A 19,447-nucleotide genomic window follows, 5' to 3' on the forward strand; every position below is an offset into this window, starting at 1 on the left:
TAGAGGCAGTAAGTGGATTTGCTCCACTCTATAAAGCTTATTAAGAAGGTTTCATCAGCCTGTGACCTGTTTCTACAGCATGTGTCAGCTCAGCTGGAAGACACTCATTAACAGCGCAGGAACGTCTGGCAGCTCCCCTTCCTTCCTCAGCCCATTAGCTATATTTTACTAAATACTGAATTAAGCCACCTTTTTAACATCAAACTGGAATTTCCAGAATGAAGCCAAAATGCGGGGGGCGCGGTGGCACAGTGAGTTGGACCAGGTCCTGTTCTCTGGTGGGTCTGGGGTTCAAGTCCCGCTTGGGGTGCCTTGCAACAGACTGGCGTCCCGTCCTGGGTGTGTCCCCTCCCCCTCCGGCCTTACGCCCTGCGTTGCTGGGTAGGCTCCAGTTCCCCGCGACCCCGTATGGGACAAGTGGTTCTGAAAATGTGTGTGTGTGAAACCAAAATGTGTCTCTCTGTTCCGGTCTCGCTGCTGTGGATTTTTCACATTTGTGTTCCTTAATTTGACTTTGTTGCAATTTATGTCTGTCGCCCTGTATTGGCATTCGAGCCCTGTTGTTTGTTTTGTTTAGAAATTGTTAGAGGTCCCCAGAGGTCACTTCTATCAATGTGGTTTTCACTGTGACCCTAGTGGATGAGTTTAAAGGTTATGGTACTCGGTTATGAAGTCATTTGTGGAGATCACTCCAGTGAGATGATTATACATAGGCAGCAGCGTCAATTAATGAACAGTCTCAGATGAATAGTGTTTTGAATCAGTAATACTGAAATTTGGCTGCCAGAGCAGAACTAACAGTGATGTGGCAGTCTGTCAAAAATGCATCTAAACCCACAGTTAATTCCAGCTCAAGTTGTTTGCTGTGCATCTCTCATGATGACCTTGATTGCTCATGTCTTGTGAGAAGTAGCCCACGAAGCCTCGCCTCATTTGACCCAGCGGGGCACGCTAAGGACACAAGTACTCAGCGGGAGCTGTAATGGCACAGGTTAGTCTACTAAATGTCACTTCCCTGTCTACTGTACACTTAGAAGAGTTGAGGAGAAGCTTAAGGAAAAGGTTTAGGAAATCTATGTATGTATGTATGTATGTGTGACCATGAGTCCCTACCCACAGACATTAGTCTGCTGCTAATAAATACTTTTTTTTTTCAAATTTCGATTCCACATGTCAGAATCCTTAAACAGTTATTTACAATTTCTTTTTAAAATGCTTTAGTATGGTCTTTAAAAATGACCTGTTCATTCCAGCTGAGCTCATTTCAGGTGCACTGACCTGGGAGAAGGTATTTTTTTTGCGAGAAAAGTGTTTTGTAATGTCTGTTTGCTGTGTCCATTTTTAAAGTAAAAGAAGAACTCGTCACTGTTGGTTGATTAATTTAGTTTTTCCACTGCCAGCTATGTGTGTCTTGCTGCTAATTAGCCTTAAGGCCTCAGAGGAAAGGAGGGGACGGTCCATCACCAGCAAGCCATTAATATTGACAAGTTCGATGTGCTCACTGAGTGGAACGTATGGGAAAATCAGAGTTTCAGTACACTGCCTGTGCTTCAGGCCGTACACGGCACCACTAGTATTGTAATGGAAATATTCAAAGGCAGCTCCCACCCAGCGAAGCTCCATTTCACCTCCTACACCTCACAGCCCTCCCTTCTCCAGTGCTAAATAGATTATAGAGGATTCGCGTATTTAAAGACTACCAAAAGCTGCGCATGTGTATTTTTGGGTAGGCTTAGGACAACAAACCACACAAACAGCTTTAGCACACCAGAGGGATCAAATTACCAGGCTTTTGGCTCACAGTTTAAGTGCAGAGGAGCTCCGGCGCAGAGTGGGACATCTTGCCAGGCGCTGTGCAGAAGAACCCAGCCCAGCCCAGGTCCTGGACCCATTTCCCCTGTCTGCCATCCTCGTCTCCCTCAAGCAGACCCCGTCCAAGGGTGCACGCTGTCCCTGCGACTGTACCCTGCTCTCATAATGGACAATGATGAGGATGATGATGGAAACTTTGCCAAGTGGATGAGCAGTTACTGGGGTCACAGTGCCAGCGAGGAGCCGGGGAAGGAGAGGAAGCATAGCTTCCGGAGGCAGAGCCGGCCTCAGCGGGACAGGCGGGCCTCTCTGCCCTGTTCGGTAAGTCTCCCAGCTTTTCTGTGCAATGCACACACAGATAGCTCAAGTACAAATTTTGGGTCAAGGGTGTGGGGTAATTCTCTTCAGTTGGAATGGTGGATTGGTGTAACATGGGCAGCTCTTCATACAAAAAAGAGGTCAATTTCCAACATGGGGTTTTTTGCATGAAAAATTAAAATGTTTAAAAAATTAGACTGTTAAAAAATAGACTTGAGAAATTGCAGACAGAATTTTTTTCTTTTTTTTTTTTAAAAAAGCCAAATCAACATTAGTTGCAAAGTAGCCAGCATTGGATCAGTTGTAGGCTGGACATTTTGCAAATGAAACTGATGATAATTCTTGCATTTACTGTGTTTGAAAAAGACGACGTGAGAGTGAAGGAGGAGTTTGTGTATCAGAACACTTTTACATGTTGTGTTATGGCTTTCCTTTGCTCTGGCCAAACACGCACCATCCCTGCGCTGTACGTACTGTACATGCATTGTGAAACTAAAGGACATGCTGCAGGTTGGTTTTACTTTCGCAGTTAACACAGCAACTAAGAGACTCGACACGGAGGGACTCTATTGATTTTTTCGTGAGGGACTCTGTGCTAATGGGTTGCCTTCAGCACTATGAAGTCATCAATGTGACAGTGGACCCCAGTACATGATTGGCAGCTGTGGGTGCTGTGGTTCTCCCGGAAATCTTCTCGGATGGGGTGAGAATCCTGAGTGGATAAATTACACTGGCCAACAGAACCAATTTAGGCTGATCACTCACTTTGACCACTTTGGCACTACTTTTCACTGTTTAAATACTACTTGTTTGCATCCACTGTCTGTTATTCACTCCTTCTCTGTTCTTGCACTATTTCTTCCAGTGTCTCCTTTCATTACTTGTTATATGTAGTATGCTACTGCAGCCTTCTGCAGTTATCTATCTATCTATCTATCTATCTATCTATCTATCTATCTATCTATCTATCTATCTCAGTATAAAGAAAGTTAACAGACACCAAATGTGAGCACTTTTGTTTATTTTTTTCTGTTATTCTTGATGTTCCATTTTCTCGTGTTTTAAATGTGTCGGAGATCTGGAAGATTTGTATGAGCAGCAGTGGTGTAGATCCACAGCAGTTGCCTTTGAACACAGGTTGGCTCATTTTCCATTGTGTAAACATTGCTGATCAGTTGGTTAAACAACAGGAGTCAAGTCAGCTGCACATGTTCGAAGAAGTTCCAGAGGGTCATCTCACATGGTCTTCCACTTCTACCACAACTTCTACACTGAACTGGTCTGTGGATTCTAGCACTATTAACTCAGTCTCAATAGAAAATGTGCAAGACATCATATAAGCCATTATATGTTAGATACTTAACAAAGGTGTTAAAGTAAAAATTTACCACAGATGGTAATTTAGTTTAAACTGTCTGGTAACTGGGACATTCAAGTCAATGCATTTTCAAAATAGTCCTGAATGAGACTAGATGAGACTATGGGCACCTGTCAGCATATATTTTTTTAAAAATGTTATGTTAGACATCATGCTGTATATCACATTGTCTGAACCGCTTGTCCCATACGGGGTCGCGGGGAGCCAGAGCCTAACCCAACAACACAGGATGTAAGGCTGGAGGGGGAGGGGACACACCCAGGACGGGACGCCAGCCTGTCGCAAGGCACCCCAAGCAGGACTCGAACCCCAGACCCACGGGAGAGCAGGACCCAGTCCGACCCACCGTGCGCCCCCTCATACTGTATATGACTATGTATATTTGCAGGGTTGTAGTGCTAACACGTTTTTAAAAAAAAATTCATGTAGTCTGTGCTGATACTGCATCTCATTTCTATTAGTAAATAATTAATATATTATTAATGAATATTTTATTAATATCATGTCCAATATTCCAAGTAAAATTTTGCACAAATGGTGACTGTGAACAAAAAACTTAATTCAAAAGTGAAATTGTGTTGTAGTGTTCAGACGTAGTGCAGCAGTTCAGTTTCTTAACTCATTTCTGAAGGTCCTTTCATTAACTTATTTTTTTATTATGAACAATGCATAAAGCAGACAGTAACACAGCCCAAATTATGCAAATAGTTGGCATTCGGAAGTACTTCAGGACACCCTAAGTTGCTTTTCTATCCAGGGGGCTTTATGATCTCAGGTGCACAAATTAGCTCAGTGTTAGCATGGTGGATTAGTGCCAGAGAGACCTGCTAGGCTGGAGGGGGTGCAGTTTTTCATGTTCTCTATCTGTGATATCTAGCACAGGGGAGCTAATCCGAAACAGATGGCACTGAGATCCTGGGCCACTGCTGAAAGAAAAGTCATGAAATATCTTTCTGCAGCTGCTTTACCAAAATAAATATATATTTATGACCTCAGTAATTACATTAAAGGGGGGCGCGGTGGCGCAGTGGGTTGGGCCGCAGTCCTGCTCTCCAGTGGGTCTGGGGTTCGAGTCCCGCTTGGGGTGCCTTGCGACGGACTGGCATCCCGTCCTGGGTGTGTCCCCTCCCCCTCCAGCCTTACGCCCTGTGTTACCGGGTAGGCTCCGGTTCCCCGCGACCCCGTATGGGACAAGCGGTTCTGAAAATGTATGTGTGTGTGTGTAATTACATTAATTATACTACGAAAAGGGGCAGCATTGTGCTGTGGCCTCAGTCCTTCGAGGCTGTGTGTTTGGATCTCATGGAGTTTGCAGGTTCTTCCCATATTCATGGAGGTTTCTGGATTCAGGTGCTCATATTTCCTCCCTCATTCCAAAGATGAGCTGTTCAGGTGGATCGCTCATTCTAAATTGTCTGTAGTGTGTGAGAGAATGTAGTGTGGGGGGCAGCTCAGCTACGATCATTGTGATCTTAAGTGGAAAAGTGGTCAGTGAAAAATGTGAAAATGGACTGATGCTACTCATATTTCTTCCCTGAGCTATGCCTTGCTACCTTGCACCCTATGAGAAAAATCAGCTCTCCTTAACTGCCGGACGGACAGCTATCAGTTTACCAGCATACTGTATATATATTTATAAAGGTGTTGCTGTCTTCTTTCAGGCCCAGCTTGACACTCTGCAGCTGAACTATCTCCACAGTGCCACTATGGCACCCACTCCAGTACCTCTGAAGCTCAGGGATGACACAGAGTCGAGAGCGAATCCACGGGACCGCCGGGTCTCTTCCGTTGAGGCTTCGAAGCATCCGCAAACAGAAAACCACACGATACCGACCATCCCTGAGCTCTCTGAGACCTTTGAGAAGAAGCTGCGCTTTCGAAGCAGAAATGTCATGTCCTTGGTAGGCAATATGTGTCACTCACAGATTCACGGGTTTGTTAGAGAGAAGCCTGAGCTCAGACTGCTGATTGTGTCAATTGTTTATATTGCCAGTTTATGTTCAACCAGTTTATTTAGCAGATAAACATTTGTTTTACTGCAGTAAAAATAATCCTTTAAGACAATATATTCTATGTATATCTGAAGTCCTGGTGAATTACCTTCAGATTCTGTTCCTTTAGTATCACAAAGATAAAATGGCCATGAGCAGTGCTGTGAGTATGATTTCTCTTGCAGAGCGATGCTGACAATGTGTGTCTCATCTGCCACAATGAAATGCGAAATGATGGTGGTGCGGTCCGAGAGCTACACTGTTCGCATCGCTTCCACAGAGAGGTAGGGTTCAGTTTCCGGATGCTGGCACCTCAAAGCTGCATGCTACAGTTTTCTGACTATGCTGGAGGCAAGAAAAAACAAAACACATCACAATACTGCATTCCTAAAAAAGGTGTTGCATTGCATGAGCAACTTTTATGAAACCCATTGCATGGTAAACTGCATTATATGGTAAACCATGTTTTATTGCATGGATGTATGTGTTAGCATTTTGCATGCATGCAGTTTTTTGGTCAGATTTAAAACTGTGATATCTGCTTGGTGTACATGGAAGGCAAGGAGGTCAGTGCAAGAATGCAGCTGTAGTGGAAGCGTGGTGGCAGAATGTGTGTGGGGGGGACTAGGAGACGACCAGGTCTGTGTGGAGCAGGACGAGTACTGCCTTCGCCGACATCGACGCTCCGTCCGGTGGCAGTGCTGATGTCAGCCATGTCGGTATGAAATACACAGATAGACACAAGCCCCCCCAGCCTGTGCCCCCTTCCCATATCCAGACATCCAATGCTCATACCACATCACACAGAAAAAGAGCTTGAATGTTTAATCTCTGTATGCTCCTAATCAATGTAGATCTCACTTTTAGAGGGATTTATCTCTGGTGACTGATGTATCATTTTATTGAACTTAAAAATATAAAAAATTTTACAATGTTATTTATGTAGAATTTTTTTTTTCTTTTAAACTCAAAATAGGGTAGTGTGAAAAATTTTTTCCATTTTAGGTCTTTATTGATCAAGAACAATACATCTTTTCCAATGGGGTATCTTTGTTCTGAGTGTTTCTGATTAAGGGCACTTGGATTAAAATGAAACAAGAATAGAGTATGTTATGTTTTCCCATTTAATAGTCTTTCTCTAAAGAGGAGCACTTAGTATCTCCTGTGTGAAAGTGGATTGCCAACAAGATGTTATTTCAACCTGTTGATTGCTGCTCTGCAGATCAGGAATTGAGCTTGGGATGATTTTCTGTCAGTATTTATATAGTTTGAAAGCATGGATTTCCTAAAATAATGGCAGCTAGTTCTATAACTGACCAGCATTTCCTAAATTGACACAGGCCATAATCCTGGACTGTGGAGCAGAAAGGTGAATTCCTGTCCCTTAGAAAGACTTTCATGAATCCACATTGTGGAATTATCCTTTTGGGTGCCAACGAAGGTCATATTTAGAATCATAACAAAAATAGCCAACACATATAGGTGGAGGTGTTTTGTTCACTGTCATTGAATTAGGAACCTTTTCACTTTTATTGTGTCTACACTGTTGGTTTTTTTGCTCATTGGATTGGATGCATGTACTGCACAGTAACTGCCATGGTGACACAGCTGGAAGAAGCTCCTCTCTTTGTTTCAGTGCATTGAGCGATGGCTGTGGAAGGAACAGTTATGTCCCACCTGCAGCGTCCACGTAGCCATGCCCGAGCCCCTGTACTGGTCCTCCACGCACCTCAAAGTACCCTGATCAGAGGGTACCCTCAGCTTTCAGACTAGGACCTGATTTCCTTCCACCTACCACGGCTGGACACCCACCAGAGACCCATACTGGCAGTCAAAGGCTTCTTCCTTCTTTACACCAGAGCTTCGGAACACCTCTCCAGGCTCATAATATGTGACGACGTCCTAAGTCCTCTGTGCACATTAGATTACAGCATCTGAACAAAACTTCAGAACCATGACCCGCATGCATATTATGTAAGGAGATCATGCCAAATGCAAATCCAAGTAACAGCACAATTTTTACAACTTTCTTTATTCAGCCAATATAGTGAGATCTCACAACAGCAGGTAGTGAAAGCTCATTTTTACCAGGTTTTAACAACTCTTTCCTATTATCCATTTTGACTTTTATACAACACACTTTTAATGCCAAACTACAGGGAAAACTAAGATAAAGGATATTTTTTTTAGCAATGGTTCTGTAACCTGTGGTTATTACAAGGTGTTTACTAATGATATTTGAAAATTATACCTAAAAGGTATATCTGTACTGTATCAAATGTGGATAAATAGCATTTTTACCTTTCATTAATTTAACTGAACACTGCAGTATACAGCCTATGCTTATCTGACAGCACACTGTCTGTCATACTCAAATACAGTACTGGTGCTGTAAAATTAGGACAACCAATGCCAATGTAGAGATGCCTTTTGATGACTTTATATAAACTTGGCAACTAATTTCTTGTGATCTATAGTAAGATCTGTAGTATCTATGTGATGGTTTCCATTACTGTTTCAATGTCATTTTCATAATTTTTATTTGAATAAAACTTGCATCGTAACTATTTTCCTTGTAACATGCAGTCTAAATTATGTGAGCAGTTCTTAACTACAGTTGACTAAATCAATATATACATTAGATCACCATATACCATAGTATATGGTATGGAAATTCAGTGGAATTCAAGACTGTGTGGATATGAAGAAATTAGTTTCTTTGTGGGGAAGTAAAATTATGGTGTCCGGGAACATGTTTCTCATTGCCGTTATACAGTGTTTGTTACAGACGACGACTAAATAGGTTCATTCCTTCATGATTCCTCATCAAGAAGTTAATATTAAAGATGAAGACAAGATGAGCTCATCTTTTGTTTTTCATGCTTTAAAAATGTTGTTTTTTCTATAAAACAATGGGTTTGCTATAAGCGGTACTTGTTGAAATTCTTAGAGAAAGGAATTAAAGTAAAATGATTAATCATATAGAAAGACATTAAAGGCCGTAAAAAGATGTTAGCAACACTTGCTAAATCATCATGGCTGCGGCAAGACATGCCATTACCGCAATGGACACTTTTCTCACCTGGTTTGGTTCAAAGTTCATGAACTGGTTCAGGGAATGGTCATATCTACCCAACGTCCCAAAACACTTCCATGCGTCTCCCTTCCTTTTGTCTCACCACTGGCTTCCCGTTGTTGCCTGTATCAAGTTTCACGGTCTGTGTACGGTCTACGAGACGGTTAAAGGATCTGCACCCCAACACCAAGAAAACCCAAGCAGTTCCTACACTCCAGGAACAGCACTACGCTCCTCTACCTTTGGCCACTTGGTGGTCCTTCTCATGATACATCTAAAAACAAAGGTCTGCTGGTGCTCAGGTTTGGCCTGAATGTGGTGGAATTTACCCCCCCCCAGAACAGCTGAATACCTCACCCTATATATAGATGCCCAACACATACCTACATTTACATGTATTCATGTCGCTTATGATTTTCCCCAAAACAACTTACAGTGTTAAGCTACCTACAATTATTCACCCATTTATACAGCTGGGTAATTTTACTGGAGTAATTTAGGGAAGTACCTTGCTCAAGGGTACTACAGCTGGAGGTGAGATTTGAAGCAGCAACCTTTGGAAACAAAGATCGCAACTCTTAGTACTCCACTATCAGTTGCACTATGGTACAGTGGTTATTTACCGTAGTAATTATGTTTGTTGTTTAAATCTCACTTCTGAGTGAAGAGAATGAGGGAAAGGACAGAATTAAACTAGCAGCGCTTAAGCCGTGTCTAATTTTTTCATCTCCTCAGCTAAATGAATATGGACATAAATGTAAAAACGCCATGTTTAATTCCCTGTAAAGTGCAAAGTTCACTTTATAAGTCCTTGGGCAGCTGCGTCAGTTAAAAAGCGGCTAGTAATATTAGCTAATATTATTAAGTTGCTTAGTTATTACTAATTTAACGGTGATGCTATGAGGTTTTTGGCACAGTGGCAACGCTGTTTTGCATTTTAATCGTGAGATAATCGTTTGTGCTTTTGGAAAACATACACTTTTTTGTTTGTGAAATGACTATTTGTGTGCTCAGGCGGCAGGCGCGGCACAGGCCGCCCCCTCCTCGAGCTCGTACTCTTCCGAGAGGCGCGCGACTGTAGCGCCGTGGCTCTCTGCACGTACCCAGGTTTACCGCCCTGCAGCCCCGCCTTCTGCGCTCCAAGCCCGGGGAAAGTTCACTCGGCTTGTACTGAAAACACACCCGGAAAAAGCATTTCCCTTCTCCGTTATATTCTTCACATTCAACTGCAACCTACAGATATGGCCCAAAAGTCATATAGCAGGGAAGGTAAAAACTGTGGAAACACGGATGTGGTGGAAACTTTTGAGGGGTCGTGAGGCGACGCCGACGTCCCGAATCGTGCGCAAGCGGAACACAGAACGCAAAAAAAAAATGTCTTTTATTCGAGATGCTCCGCGATGTTTGTGAAAGAGGAAAGAAAAGAGGGAGGCAAAAAAAGAGCAATGATTGAAACACCGGGTAAATTGGTGCGGGGTGTTTGTTGTCCACGAGCTGTGAAGCGGGGGGGGGGGGCTGTTTGCTCTCCACTCCGTGGCGCTCGAGGGCGGTGGAAGTGAGGACGTGGAAGCCGGTTCTGTGGGCGCCACGAGGAGCCCCGGCGCCAATCCCAGCGGCCCTGGGCGGTGCAGGACGGGGCTGGACGAGGCTGGACGGACTCTTCTCTCCTCCTCCGCCGAGCTCCGTCCACAGTGAAATTAATGAGACCGAACGTATCACTCTCCTCCCGGAGCGGTCAAGACCTCCAGGAAGCGTCGCTGAGATTTAAACTCGTGTGTGGGAAGTCGTTCCTGACCCGTCATTATCATTGGTGTCGGATTAAAATTGGTTTTATTGGAGAAACTGGCAAGTTGGAACGGAGGACGAAGTGCCGTGTTGTGGAAACTCCGATTCAGATGCAACTTAGTCGTCGTGGGAGTTGGAAGAGAGAAACGCACACACAAGTTGGGTGTGTGAACGTGCTGAGCTCGAGAGAGAGCGAGAGTGTGTGTGTGTGTGTGCGCGCGCGCGCGAGCACTTCGCCGCTAAGGTAACACCCCGGGAATTGACTTAAATAATTAATAATAGGGTACAGACTACAGTAAACGGGGCTCGATCTTTACCGCGATGAGATGTGCGCGTCATTCACTTTGAAGCGCGATAACAACAACAGGTCTTTCTCGCTACATTGTTACAGTCTAGTTACACATATTAAACTAATGTTTGTCATGGTGAAAAATGTGAACTCCTAGTACACGTTTCTAGACAGGTGTGAGTTTTGTTTATACCTGTGATCGCAACTCATCAGGTAAATGACTTATGTGAGCGAATTAGTTTTATTTTACATTTGTTTAGCTGACGCTTTTCTCCAAAGACACTTCATTATTTAGCCATTTATACAGTTGAGTAATTTTACTAGAGCATAGGGTAGAAAGCTTATTCTACTACTGCTGGAGGTGGGAATCGAACCTGCGACCTTATGGGTCCAAGGACTGCAGCGCTAACCAGTACTCTACCAGCTGAGCTCTCCACACTTTAAATTAAAGTATGAGAACTCTCATCTTAAATTAATGCAAACTTTACCTTTTCTCTCGGATTTAGCCTTTATATTCTATAAACTGTCACATTATAAATGCTAGTTTTATTGCCATAGGTTTTTTTTCTCTCTATGATATGTACTGTATATCCACAGGTATTGTGTTGGTGTTTTGGAGTCTAGTTTCATATTCTCTGCAGAAAATCGTTCTGATAACAGCAAAAAAAAAAAAAAAGGTGAAGTGCCAGTGGACTAGAAATAAGGCACAGCTGTATTTTCCACATTAGGAAAACAAATGATTTCCTGTAATGCTGCCATTATGCGTCCAGTTGTGAAGATGTGGCCTCGTGCAATTATAATGTTGACAACTGTCACAAGTATACCGAAATACCCACTTTAAGTGATCGCTGATATATAGTGCGGTGCAGCAGGTAGCACTGGTGCCCCACAGCACCTGGACTGTGCGATTATGCATCGCTTCTAGGGTGTGTGTACCCTACCAGCAGTCTTGTGCTTCAAGGATAGGTTCTAGACCATTGTGGCCCTGCATTGGGCAAGTGGTTACTGATAATGAATGAGTGAATAATTGACATATGTTCATAAAAGTTGACATATGTGGTGGCCTTTTGCACATAAAAAGTAAATGAAAGCAGATCCATCCCTCCTCACTCCTACTTTATGCCGTAAATGTTTTTACGCAAACTAAACTGAGCTTTAGTTTCATTTTCAGTGATATCCCCAAACAGATAAGACAGTAATTTTACTAGAGCATAGGGTAGAAAGCTGACATCACTGTCTGTCCAGAGGCAGTTCTGCCTCTGTGTTGACCATGTTCCGCTCCCCTCCATGATGGATGCCAATGCTTGGATCACCCATTTGTCTCCAGGACTGTGGTCCTTCAGATTTCAGGAGGTGCTGCTGCTGGGGTCAGTGTTGGTCCCGCCCGATTATTTCCTTTCCCTTTGGCGGTGGGGCAGAACCAGGTTGGGCTGGGTAGTCCTGATCGCTATCCGACAGTTGAGGAACATGACATGCAAGGGCATCGGAACACACCAACATTTATATCGGGTTTCCACGACTCTGGAACACACTGATGTGTCTCCCTACCGTGCATCAAAAATTTGGTGTCCAGTTATCATGTGCCTGAACATCTAGTTACCATTACTCCCAGCTGCCTACTTGTTCACACTGAGAAGGGGCACCCAGAGTTCTCCGTTCTGACGTTTGAGCATTAGCATTATTAATAGCGATTAAGCGATATATTCTTATTTCCCAGTTTTCGTTCGGGAGGCAGATCCAGTCATAAAAGTGACGCCAGTTTGACCTGCGCTGTATTTCTGATATAAACACAGTCTGGTTTTCTTAATCTGCATGAGCTGAAGGACCAATTACAATTCTATAACAGTGCAGTGGTTCACTGGTTCAGAGGTGACGTTACCGAGACACCCGCCATTCCCGATCGGACCGGTTCGCATTTCCGCAGAACGTTAAGACAACCGAGTGATGGGATTGGGTTTCAGGTTATCGTTTGTGAAGTGTTTTCTGGCTCATGCATATTGATGCCCACTTTGTGGTGTGCATGCATTTATGTGTGAGTGTGGTTGGGGTTTCTTAGCTGTGTATCAGCCTTTCATGTCATTAATCAGGTGCGTGCAGAATAGCAAAGGATGAAAGAGACAATTGTGGGATTTTATTTAAATTTGTTTCAGCAAAGCAATACACTGTAACAGTCCCTCCACCGCTGTCTCCATGATTTTTCACTATGAGGTTTAGATCTTTGTATTGTTTGTCTCCTTCACTCTCAGTATGCCATATATCTTAGACTTAAAAGTGCTATATACTTTTCCTCAAGCCTTCAAAATTCATTTTGCGTGCAGGAGCAGCAGTTAACAGCAGTAAAAACAGGAGTAAAATGGTCATTTGACCATTTTGGATGAATGTTTCTACAGTGCTTATTAATTTTAGTATCTAACAACCAAGAGTGATCCATGTGATGTGAGAGCATAAGCGGGTTTTTCGTGTATGTACATTTATTAATTTAGCAGATTCTTTCATCCAAAGCCATGTTCAGAACAGTGAAATCAAAAGTGCATTTCACCAGCAGACGGGGAGACACAGATCCAGATGTGTGATCCTCAAAATACAGTCAGTCTTTCCTGATGTCACTATTTGAACCAGCACACATTAAACAGGTAGTTTCTTACAGAACTGGTGGAGGAATTTTAAAACAAGTACAATTACAAGAGCAACACCATATACAGTTAATAGGAAATACAAAGGGTAGTTGTGAAAAATGACAGTGTATACAGTTTTATGATATGAGATCTAGAGAGAAATGGGTTAGAAAGAGATGTGTTTTGACACCCTTCCTGAATTTTGAGAGATTCAGCAGTTCCGAGGGACAGAGGGAGATCATTCTACCACATTGGAGGCAGAACCGAGAACCTTCGGTTTCTTGATTCAGGACCTCTTGTGCCAGAGGTGGAGGAGTGCAGCAGTGTGGTTGGGGTGTAGCAAATAGTCAGGTTTTGAAGGTGTCAGGGTAACATTCCTGGACACATCTTGGTTGTTCTGTTCAGTAGCTCTATTTACACTAGCAGGGTCTCGGAGGCCTCATCCTGGGGAAGGTACGCAGCCTGGGTGCAAGAACATCAGCCAGGTTTGCTGAAGAACAGTCACATGGTGTCCTTCTAGATGTCCTGGTCCTACTTCATTACACACACACACACACACACACACACACACACACACACACACGCGCGCTTGCCATGTCCTTTGATTTCCTTGAACCTCGGTCTCTTGTTCTTAGATGCCACCTGGTGCAAGTCTAAGAAAAGGGTAAATGTTAAAGGAATCTGAGGAATGTTGAAGCATGTAAAGAAAGCATAATGCTGTCCATGAGGCATGTGGCATAAAATATGGCCTTATGCCAGTAAGACTTTTTTTTTCCTTTACCACCAGATGCAAAATTTGAAGGAAATTTGAAAAATTACAGGTTCTCTCCATTGAAAAGCAAGTGAAACATACAACTTTACAATGAATCATATCAAAAGTTATAACTTTGTTATGTTGTCCGTTTATTCATGTTATTTTTCGAAAGTCACTCTGAGAGACAAAGCTTGTTATGGACTATGAGGCAGCAGCTGTGTCCTCCTGTTCTAGGTGTGCTGAAGGATCATGGGTAATTTCAAGGGTCACGCCTTGCCAGGCACCTTCTTCCTGATCGGAGGCCTATGGTGGGCTGGGAAGTACTCCCTTTGTTATGGCACCCGGAGGAATCGGAGCCTGGGGCGTTTGGCCGGCAAGGCTGTGCAGCGCCGCCTGGAGATTGTTGAGGGCTCTGTGATGCTCTCCTTCTCCGTGATCGGTAGGTATCGATGGGGTAAGGATTTAACATGAGGACAATAATCTAAGGGTTCGTTTAAGGACATGTGATGTACCATTGGGTACAAACTGGTATTAGAGCTCCAAAGTATTTTGACTCAATCGGTGGATTGGGCAAAAGGTAGACGTATGTATAGGTTGGAGTATAATTTGCATATAGAGATAATCACCAGTGTTTCTGGTGTGTCAGACCCTTTTTAACTGTAGACAGAGATTCAGCAGTTCTGAGCGAGAGGGGGAGGTCATTCCACCACATCGGAGCCAGAACCGAAAACACTTGAGCAGTATGATTAAAAACAACTCTTTCCGTGGCTCATGGTGTTTTCTGCCCGATGGCAGGAAAGCAAGCAGCCCATGGCAGGGGTGTGTGTGTGTGTGTGTGTGGTCTTTTACCATGTTCTGTGCCATCCTTTTGTACCACCTCTTTTACACGTTCTGGCCCATGTGGTCATGTAACCCGTCCACTTCCAGGCATGCTCGCAGAGCAGTTTGTTCCAGATGGACCCCAGCTGCGTCTCTATGACTACGGTGAGCATCACTGGGACCATCTCATGAACTGGCAGCATGCCACCATGTACCTCTTCTTCAGCCTGGCTGGCGCCACCTCCTTGGCCGTCCACCTCACGGACGTGGCCCCGCTGGCTCTGGATCGCATGCTCCTGGGCATCGCCTTCTTCACGGAGGGTAAGGAGCTGCGCTCTTCTTACATGGTGTGACCAGTGCTGCCAGTTTTGTACAGAAGGTGTCTACAGCCTTCCCTCTCTCACGGTGCCCCTTCTTCGCTTGCTTGCAGGGTTCTTGTTCTTGTACCACCTCCATGGCCGAGATATGCTGGATGTGCACGTCCACCAGCTCCTGCTGTATGCCATCTTTGGGGGGGCTTTGACCGCGTTCCTGGAGATCTTTCATCGAGGGAACGTCCTGGTGGAGCTGCTGCGAGCTGCACTATCCGTGCTACAGGGAACCTGGTTCTGGCAGGTGTGTGTGTTTGCAGAACTGCTCAATATGGTATTGATTGTGGATGGTATGTGTACCTGAGCCTGTTTGCTCATACATATGAGTGTGTGTGTCTGCAGAATTATATTTGAAGGGATATACTTATATAGTGGTCAGTGTGTTGACTATATCCCTCGCCCACATGGCTCTTGCAGTATAGCTCTGTCCTCTGACTATATGCCTTCTCCTATTGTGTACCCCCCCGCGCCTCTCCCCTCGCAGATTGGATTTGTGCTTTACCCCCCAGCTGGAATGGCGGAGTGGGACCTCAAGGACCACAACAACATGATGTTCGTCACCATGTGCTACTGCTGGCACTTCTCCTTTGCCTTGTTTGCCGTTGCCATGGTGTATGGCACTGTGTTCTGGTGAGAGAGCACCCCCTCAATGCTGCCCCCCCCCATCCTAATAGAATGTACTGCCCTTCATTTCCCAGAACCTCTGAACCGCACTCCACTCTGACCAGATCCTGCACGGCGTGTTAATGCGACTGCTCTAAATGGAGTGCGTGTGGTTGTGGAAATGCAGCTTTATGACCCCTGCAAAGTGCTGTTTGGTACGGCTCCGTTAATAGGTAACAATTTCACTAAAGTTAGTTTGGGCTCTTGCAGAATGACTGAACGGGAATGGGATGCAATCAAATATTGAGGTGAAGGTGACAATTTTAGTTACAAAATAAATAGCTGTGTACATACTCTGTGTGCGTGTGTATATATAAAATAAATAAATCAGTGTTTCCTTCATGTAACTGTACACTCCTCAAAATCTCAGCCCAAAAATGAAGCAGAACCGCGGTTCACTGGACTTTCATACCCGTTCAGCTGACTTTGTCCCCGCTCAAACCGGACACACAAGCACGCCATTTAAATATTTAAATTTCAAACATCACTCAGATGAGCACTTTGAACGAACTAAGGAACTAAGACACAAAGGGATGTTGTTTTTGCGGGTACATGTGTACCTACGTGTGTATTTCTGGGGCATGCAGACAATGAATGTGTAGGCAGAAACATCGTAAACACTTGAACCGTATAAGTGCTTGGAAAACGTTATTTTGGAACAGGTACGTGAGGGTTTGCCTTTTTTCCATAATATTTCATACATGGTGGGTAGTAATGAATTGCATTTACTCTTGTTTCTTGTACTTTAGATTTCAGGAGAAGTTGTACTTTTCAGTGTTTTTTTTGGCATTGATATTTTTGCATTCTGTGTTTTAACTATTCTTTGGTTTTATGAGGGACCATTAGTAATACCTCCTGACTGTCAGCCGACGTGGATTTCATTGATCGCTGTCATCTGTCATTTGTAGTTTCCCCATTTAAACAGTGGGGTAATTTTTACTATATAAATTCAGGGTATGTACCACGCTCAGGGGTACCACAGCAGGGGGTGAGGTGAAACCGAGGTAATGCCACATCACACCCTCTACAGCACGGATGCGCTATAGTGGGTTCGAGTCACGCTCTGTGTGGAGTTTGTGTTCTTCCCATGTTTGCACGGGTTTCCTCCCACAGTCCAAAGACATGTGTTTCAGGTGAACTGGTGACTCTGGATTGCCCACAGTGCGTGTGTGCTGCTCTGGTGTATGGATGAGCAATGTACTGTACTGTAGTGTAAGTAACACTCTTAAGTCACCTTGGATGTAAAGGTGTCAGTTAAACGCTACATATAATATTCGCTGTAAGTCGCTCTGCAGAAGTGTCTGCTAAATGGATAAATATAAATACATAAATGAGAAAATAACTGGAACTAGCTTATTGTTCAAAGTTAACACTGTAAATTGCTGTGGGAAATGGTACATGCTGAATAATGGTTAATATTAGGGAGACTGTTCTTTTAATTAATTCTAATTGACAGTATAAAATTTTATTGGCAAAACACACAAAACAGATTTATTTAAAAGATGTATTTACCTTGACCAGAGGGCTGCACATGTAAGTTTTTAAATTTACTAGTGATTCATAATAGTGAAAAGTCTCACTTGAATCAAAGTAACTTCATAGTTTTTAAACCTGATACTTTTTTAATTTTACTCTAGTAATTTTTTTGATGAGTACTTTTTAACAGTATTGTACGTGAGTTTTGTTTAACTACCCACTGCTGCATTTGTACACAACACATTACACAGGCCTTGGAAATACAATAAAAGTGCAAAATAATATTCACAGAAAACAGCATTATTAGGCAGGTATTGTAGTTATTGTTATTATTTGGGGGGTGCAGTGGGTTGGACCACAGTCCTGCTCTCCAGGGGGTCTGGGGTTTGAGTCCTGCTTGGGGTGCCTTGTGATGGACTGGTGTCCTGTCCTGGGTGTGTCCCCTCCCCCTCCAGCCCTACGCCCTGTGTTACCGGGTAGGCTCCGGTTCCCCGCGACCTCGTATGGGACAAGCGGTTCTGAAAATGTGCGTGTGTGTTATTATTTACCTTTTAGCTGACAATTGTTTTACTATTTCATATCTGTGGTTGACACTTTTAAGAGAAAGGATAGTTTTACTCATTATTACATCTGGATATCTTGGGGGTGGGGGAGAGGGGTTGTTCCCACAGCAGGTTAATAGTTCTAGGAGTGTCTTGCTCATAACCATCATGTTACACTCGTCCTCAGGGTGGTGCGCTCCAGGCTGAAGAAGACCCCTACGATGGAGATGGGCCTCCTCAAAACCACCGAGAGGGAGCAGGAGTCGGAGGACGAGCTCTAGGCTTAAATTTCTCAGACTTCAGCAGCCAGTACGAGACTGGCTCCGAGCCCGCAGAAAATGACAAAGCCGAGGGCAAACACACTTGAATATTGTCTGTCCTGTTATTTCAAATGTTATGTTCTGTTTGATTTTAAGATCCCCCCCCCCCCCAAATGACTGGAGCATTTTCTCAGTCCATAGGGGTGCCAAAATGGTTCAACAGTGTTGTAGCGCCATCATGTGCCGTGAACTGGAAACAAATGCACTGGCTCCTCAGTTTAGGAATGCAAGTGGGTTTGTAACTGCAGTCACTTTTATCCCCAGGACATGAGGAAAAGCTTCATACAGATCTTTCTGCAGATTAAGGTCTGTAAAAACATTGGATGTAGCTACAATAAATTAAGACAATATATGTATTAATAAATTTAGACTTTTTTCTTTTTGTTAAATTTAATGCATCGCAGAGTTAACACTCACTTAAAAGTATTGAAAGTAAAAAAAAAAAAAATCTTGCAGTGCAGGATGTGCCCGTTCTCGTTCTGTGCCTACAGCATAAACTCTGGACCACCATGGCCCTAGATTAGAACAGATGGTTATTGACAGCAACTGACTGAATTACAATAAAAATGTCGTCTCCATGTGCTCATAAAATACAGTTCAAAAGTACGTGCGACATTCCTCATCTGCCCTCTATTTTTCAGCTTCCTTTATTGTGTCCGTGGTAACAGTTTGTCTTATTTCTCGCCCTGTTTGAGTCCCTGACAAACACCCAAAGGTGAGCTGTAAACACTGGGGAAGCCAGTTGAATAGAGGCGGTCCTACGGTCCTATTCTGTTTGGGTGCGTTTTACCCAAACAGAGTCATTGTGGCAAACAGGAAAAAGTGAAGAAAATGCAATAAAGGAAAAAAAACGTAGAAATTTCGTAGCTTCGCTGTTCGTAACTTGAGGAGCCAGTGTCATTTGTTTCCCAAATTCTTTTATTATATGTCACATCCAGTGCCTCTTCCTTTAGTGCCTTGTTTTTTTTCCAACATATGAGTTTTTTTTTTTTTTTTAAATTCTGTGCAATCTAGAAATAATCTTGAATCATCATCATATTTCTTATACCTGTAAAGTTGGATTTTTACAATCTAAATGAATCATCAATCCAAAGATTGTGTTTATTAATGTGAGGGTTATAACTTTTTATCTTTTTACTTTAAAAATGAAATGTACCAAATATTTCCCATGCTGTGGCCAATTTGAAGTGTGTTTCAAAACTTGTGTGGTTACACCCCAAAGGTGCGCTCTGTGAATT

The 19,447-nt window shown here is 43.4% G+C and overlaps 2 protein-coding genes across 6 annotated transcripts; both read left to right on the plus strand.

The window, feature by feature from the left end:
- Positions 1-1,977: 1,977 nt before the first annotated feature.
- On the plus strand, positions 1,978-7,585 carry lnp1 (leukemia NUP98 fusion partner 1). 2 transcript variants are annotated; one of them, XM_029258024.1, is made up of 4 exons: positions 1,978-2,133; positions 5,170-5,397; positions 5,685-5,783; positions 7,136-7,585. In XM_029258024.1, the coding sequence occupies exons 1-4, from the start codon at positions 1,978-1,980 to the stop codon at positions 7,241-7,243; spliced, it is 591 nt and encodes a 196-aa protein (XP_029113857.1). In that variant the 3' UTR covers positions 7,244-7,585. The 2 variants fall into 2 exon arrangements, 1 of the variants encoding a protein (XP_029113857.1); XR_003798151.1 differs by lacking the exons at positions 1,978-2,133; positions 7,136-7,585 and having other exon boundaries at positions 5,312-5,409; positions 5,685-5,751.
- A 2,167-nt stretch (positions 7,586-9,752) lies between these two features.
- On the plus strand, positions 9,753-19,207 carry tmem45a (transmembrane protein 45a). Of its 4 annotated transcripts, none has more exons than XM_018749893.2 (6): positions 9,754-10,523; positions 14,253-14,457; positions 14,946-15,158; positions 15,268-15,452; positions 15,693-15,838; positions 18,077-19,207. In XM_018749893.2, the coding sequence occupies exons 2-6, from the start codon at positions 14,268-14,270 to the stop codon at positions 18,168-18,170; spliced, it is 828 nt and encodes a 275-aa protein (XP_018605409.1). In that variant the 5' UTR covers positions 9,754-10,523; positions 14,253-14,267; the 3' UTR covers positions 18,171-19,207. The 4 variants fall into 4 exon arrangements, with proteins under 4 accessions (XP_018605412.1, XP_018605409.1, XP_018605411.1 ...); XM_018749895.2 differs by having other exon boundaries at positions 9,821-9,844; XM_018749896.2 differs by lacking the exon at positions 18,077-19,207 and having other exon boundaries at positions 9,753-10,523; positions 15,693-16,489.
- Positions 19,208-19,447: the final 240 nt, after the last annotated feature.

Source organism: Scleropages formosus, chromosome 1 (assembly GCF_900964775.1).
Source record: "Scleropages formosus chromosome 1, fSclFor1.1, whole genome shotgun sequence".
Classification (NCBI taxonomy): Eukaryota; Metazoa; Chordata; class Actinopteri; order Osteoglossiformes; family Osteoglossidae; genus Scleropages; species Scleropages formosus.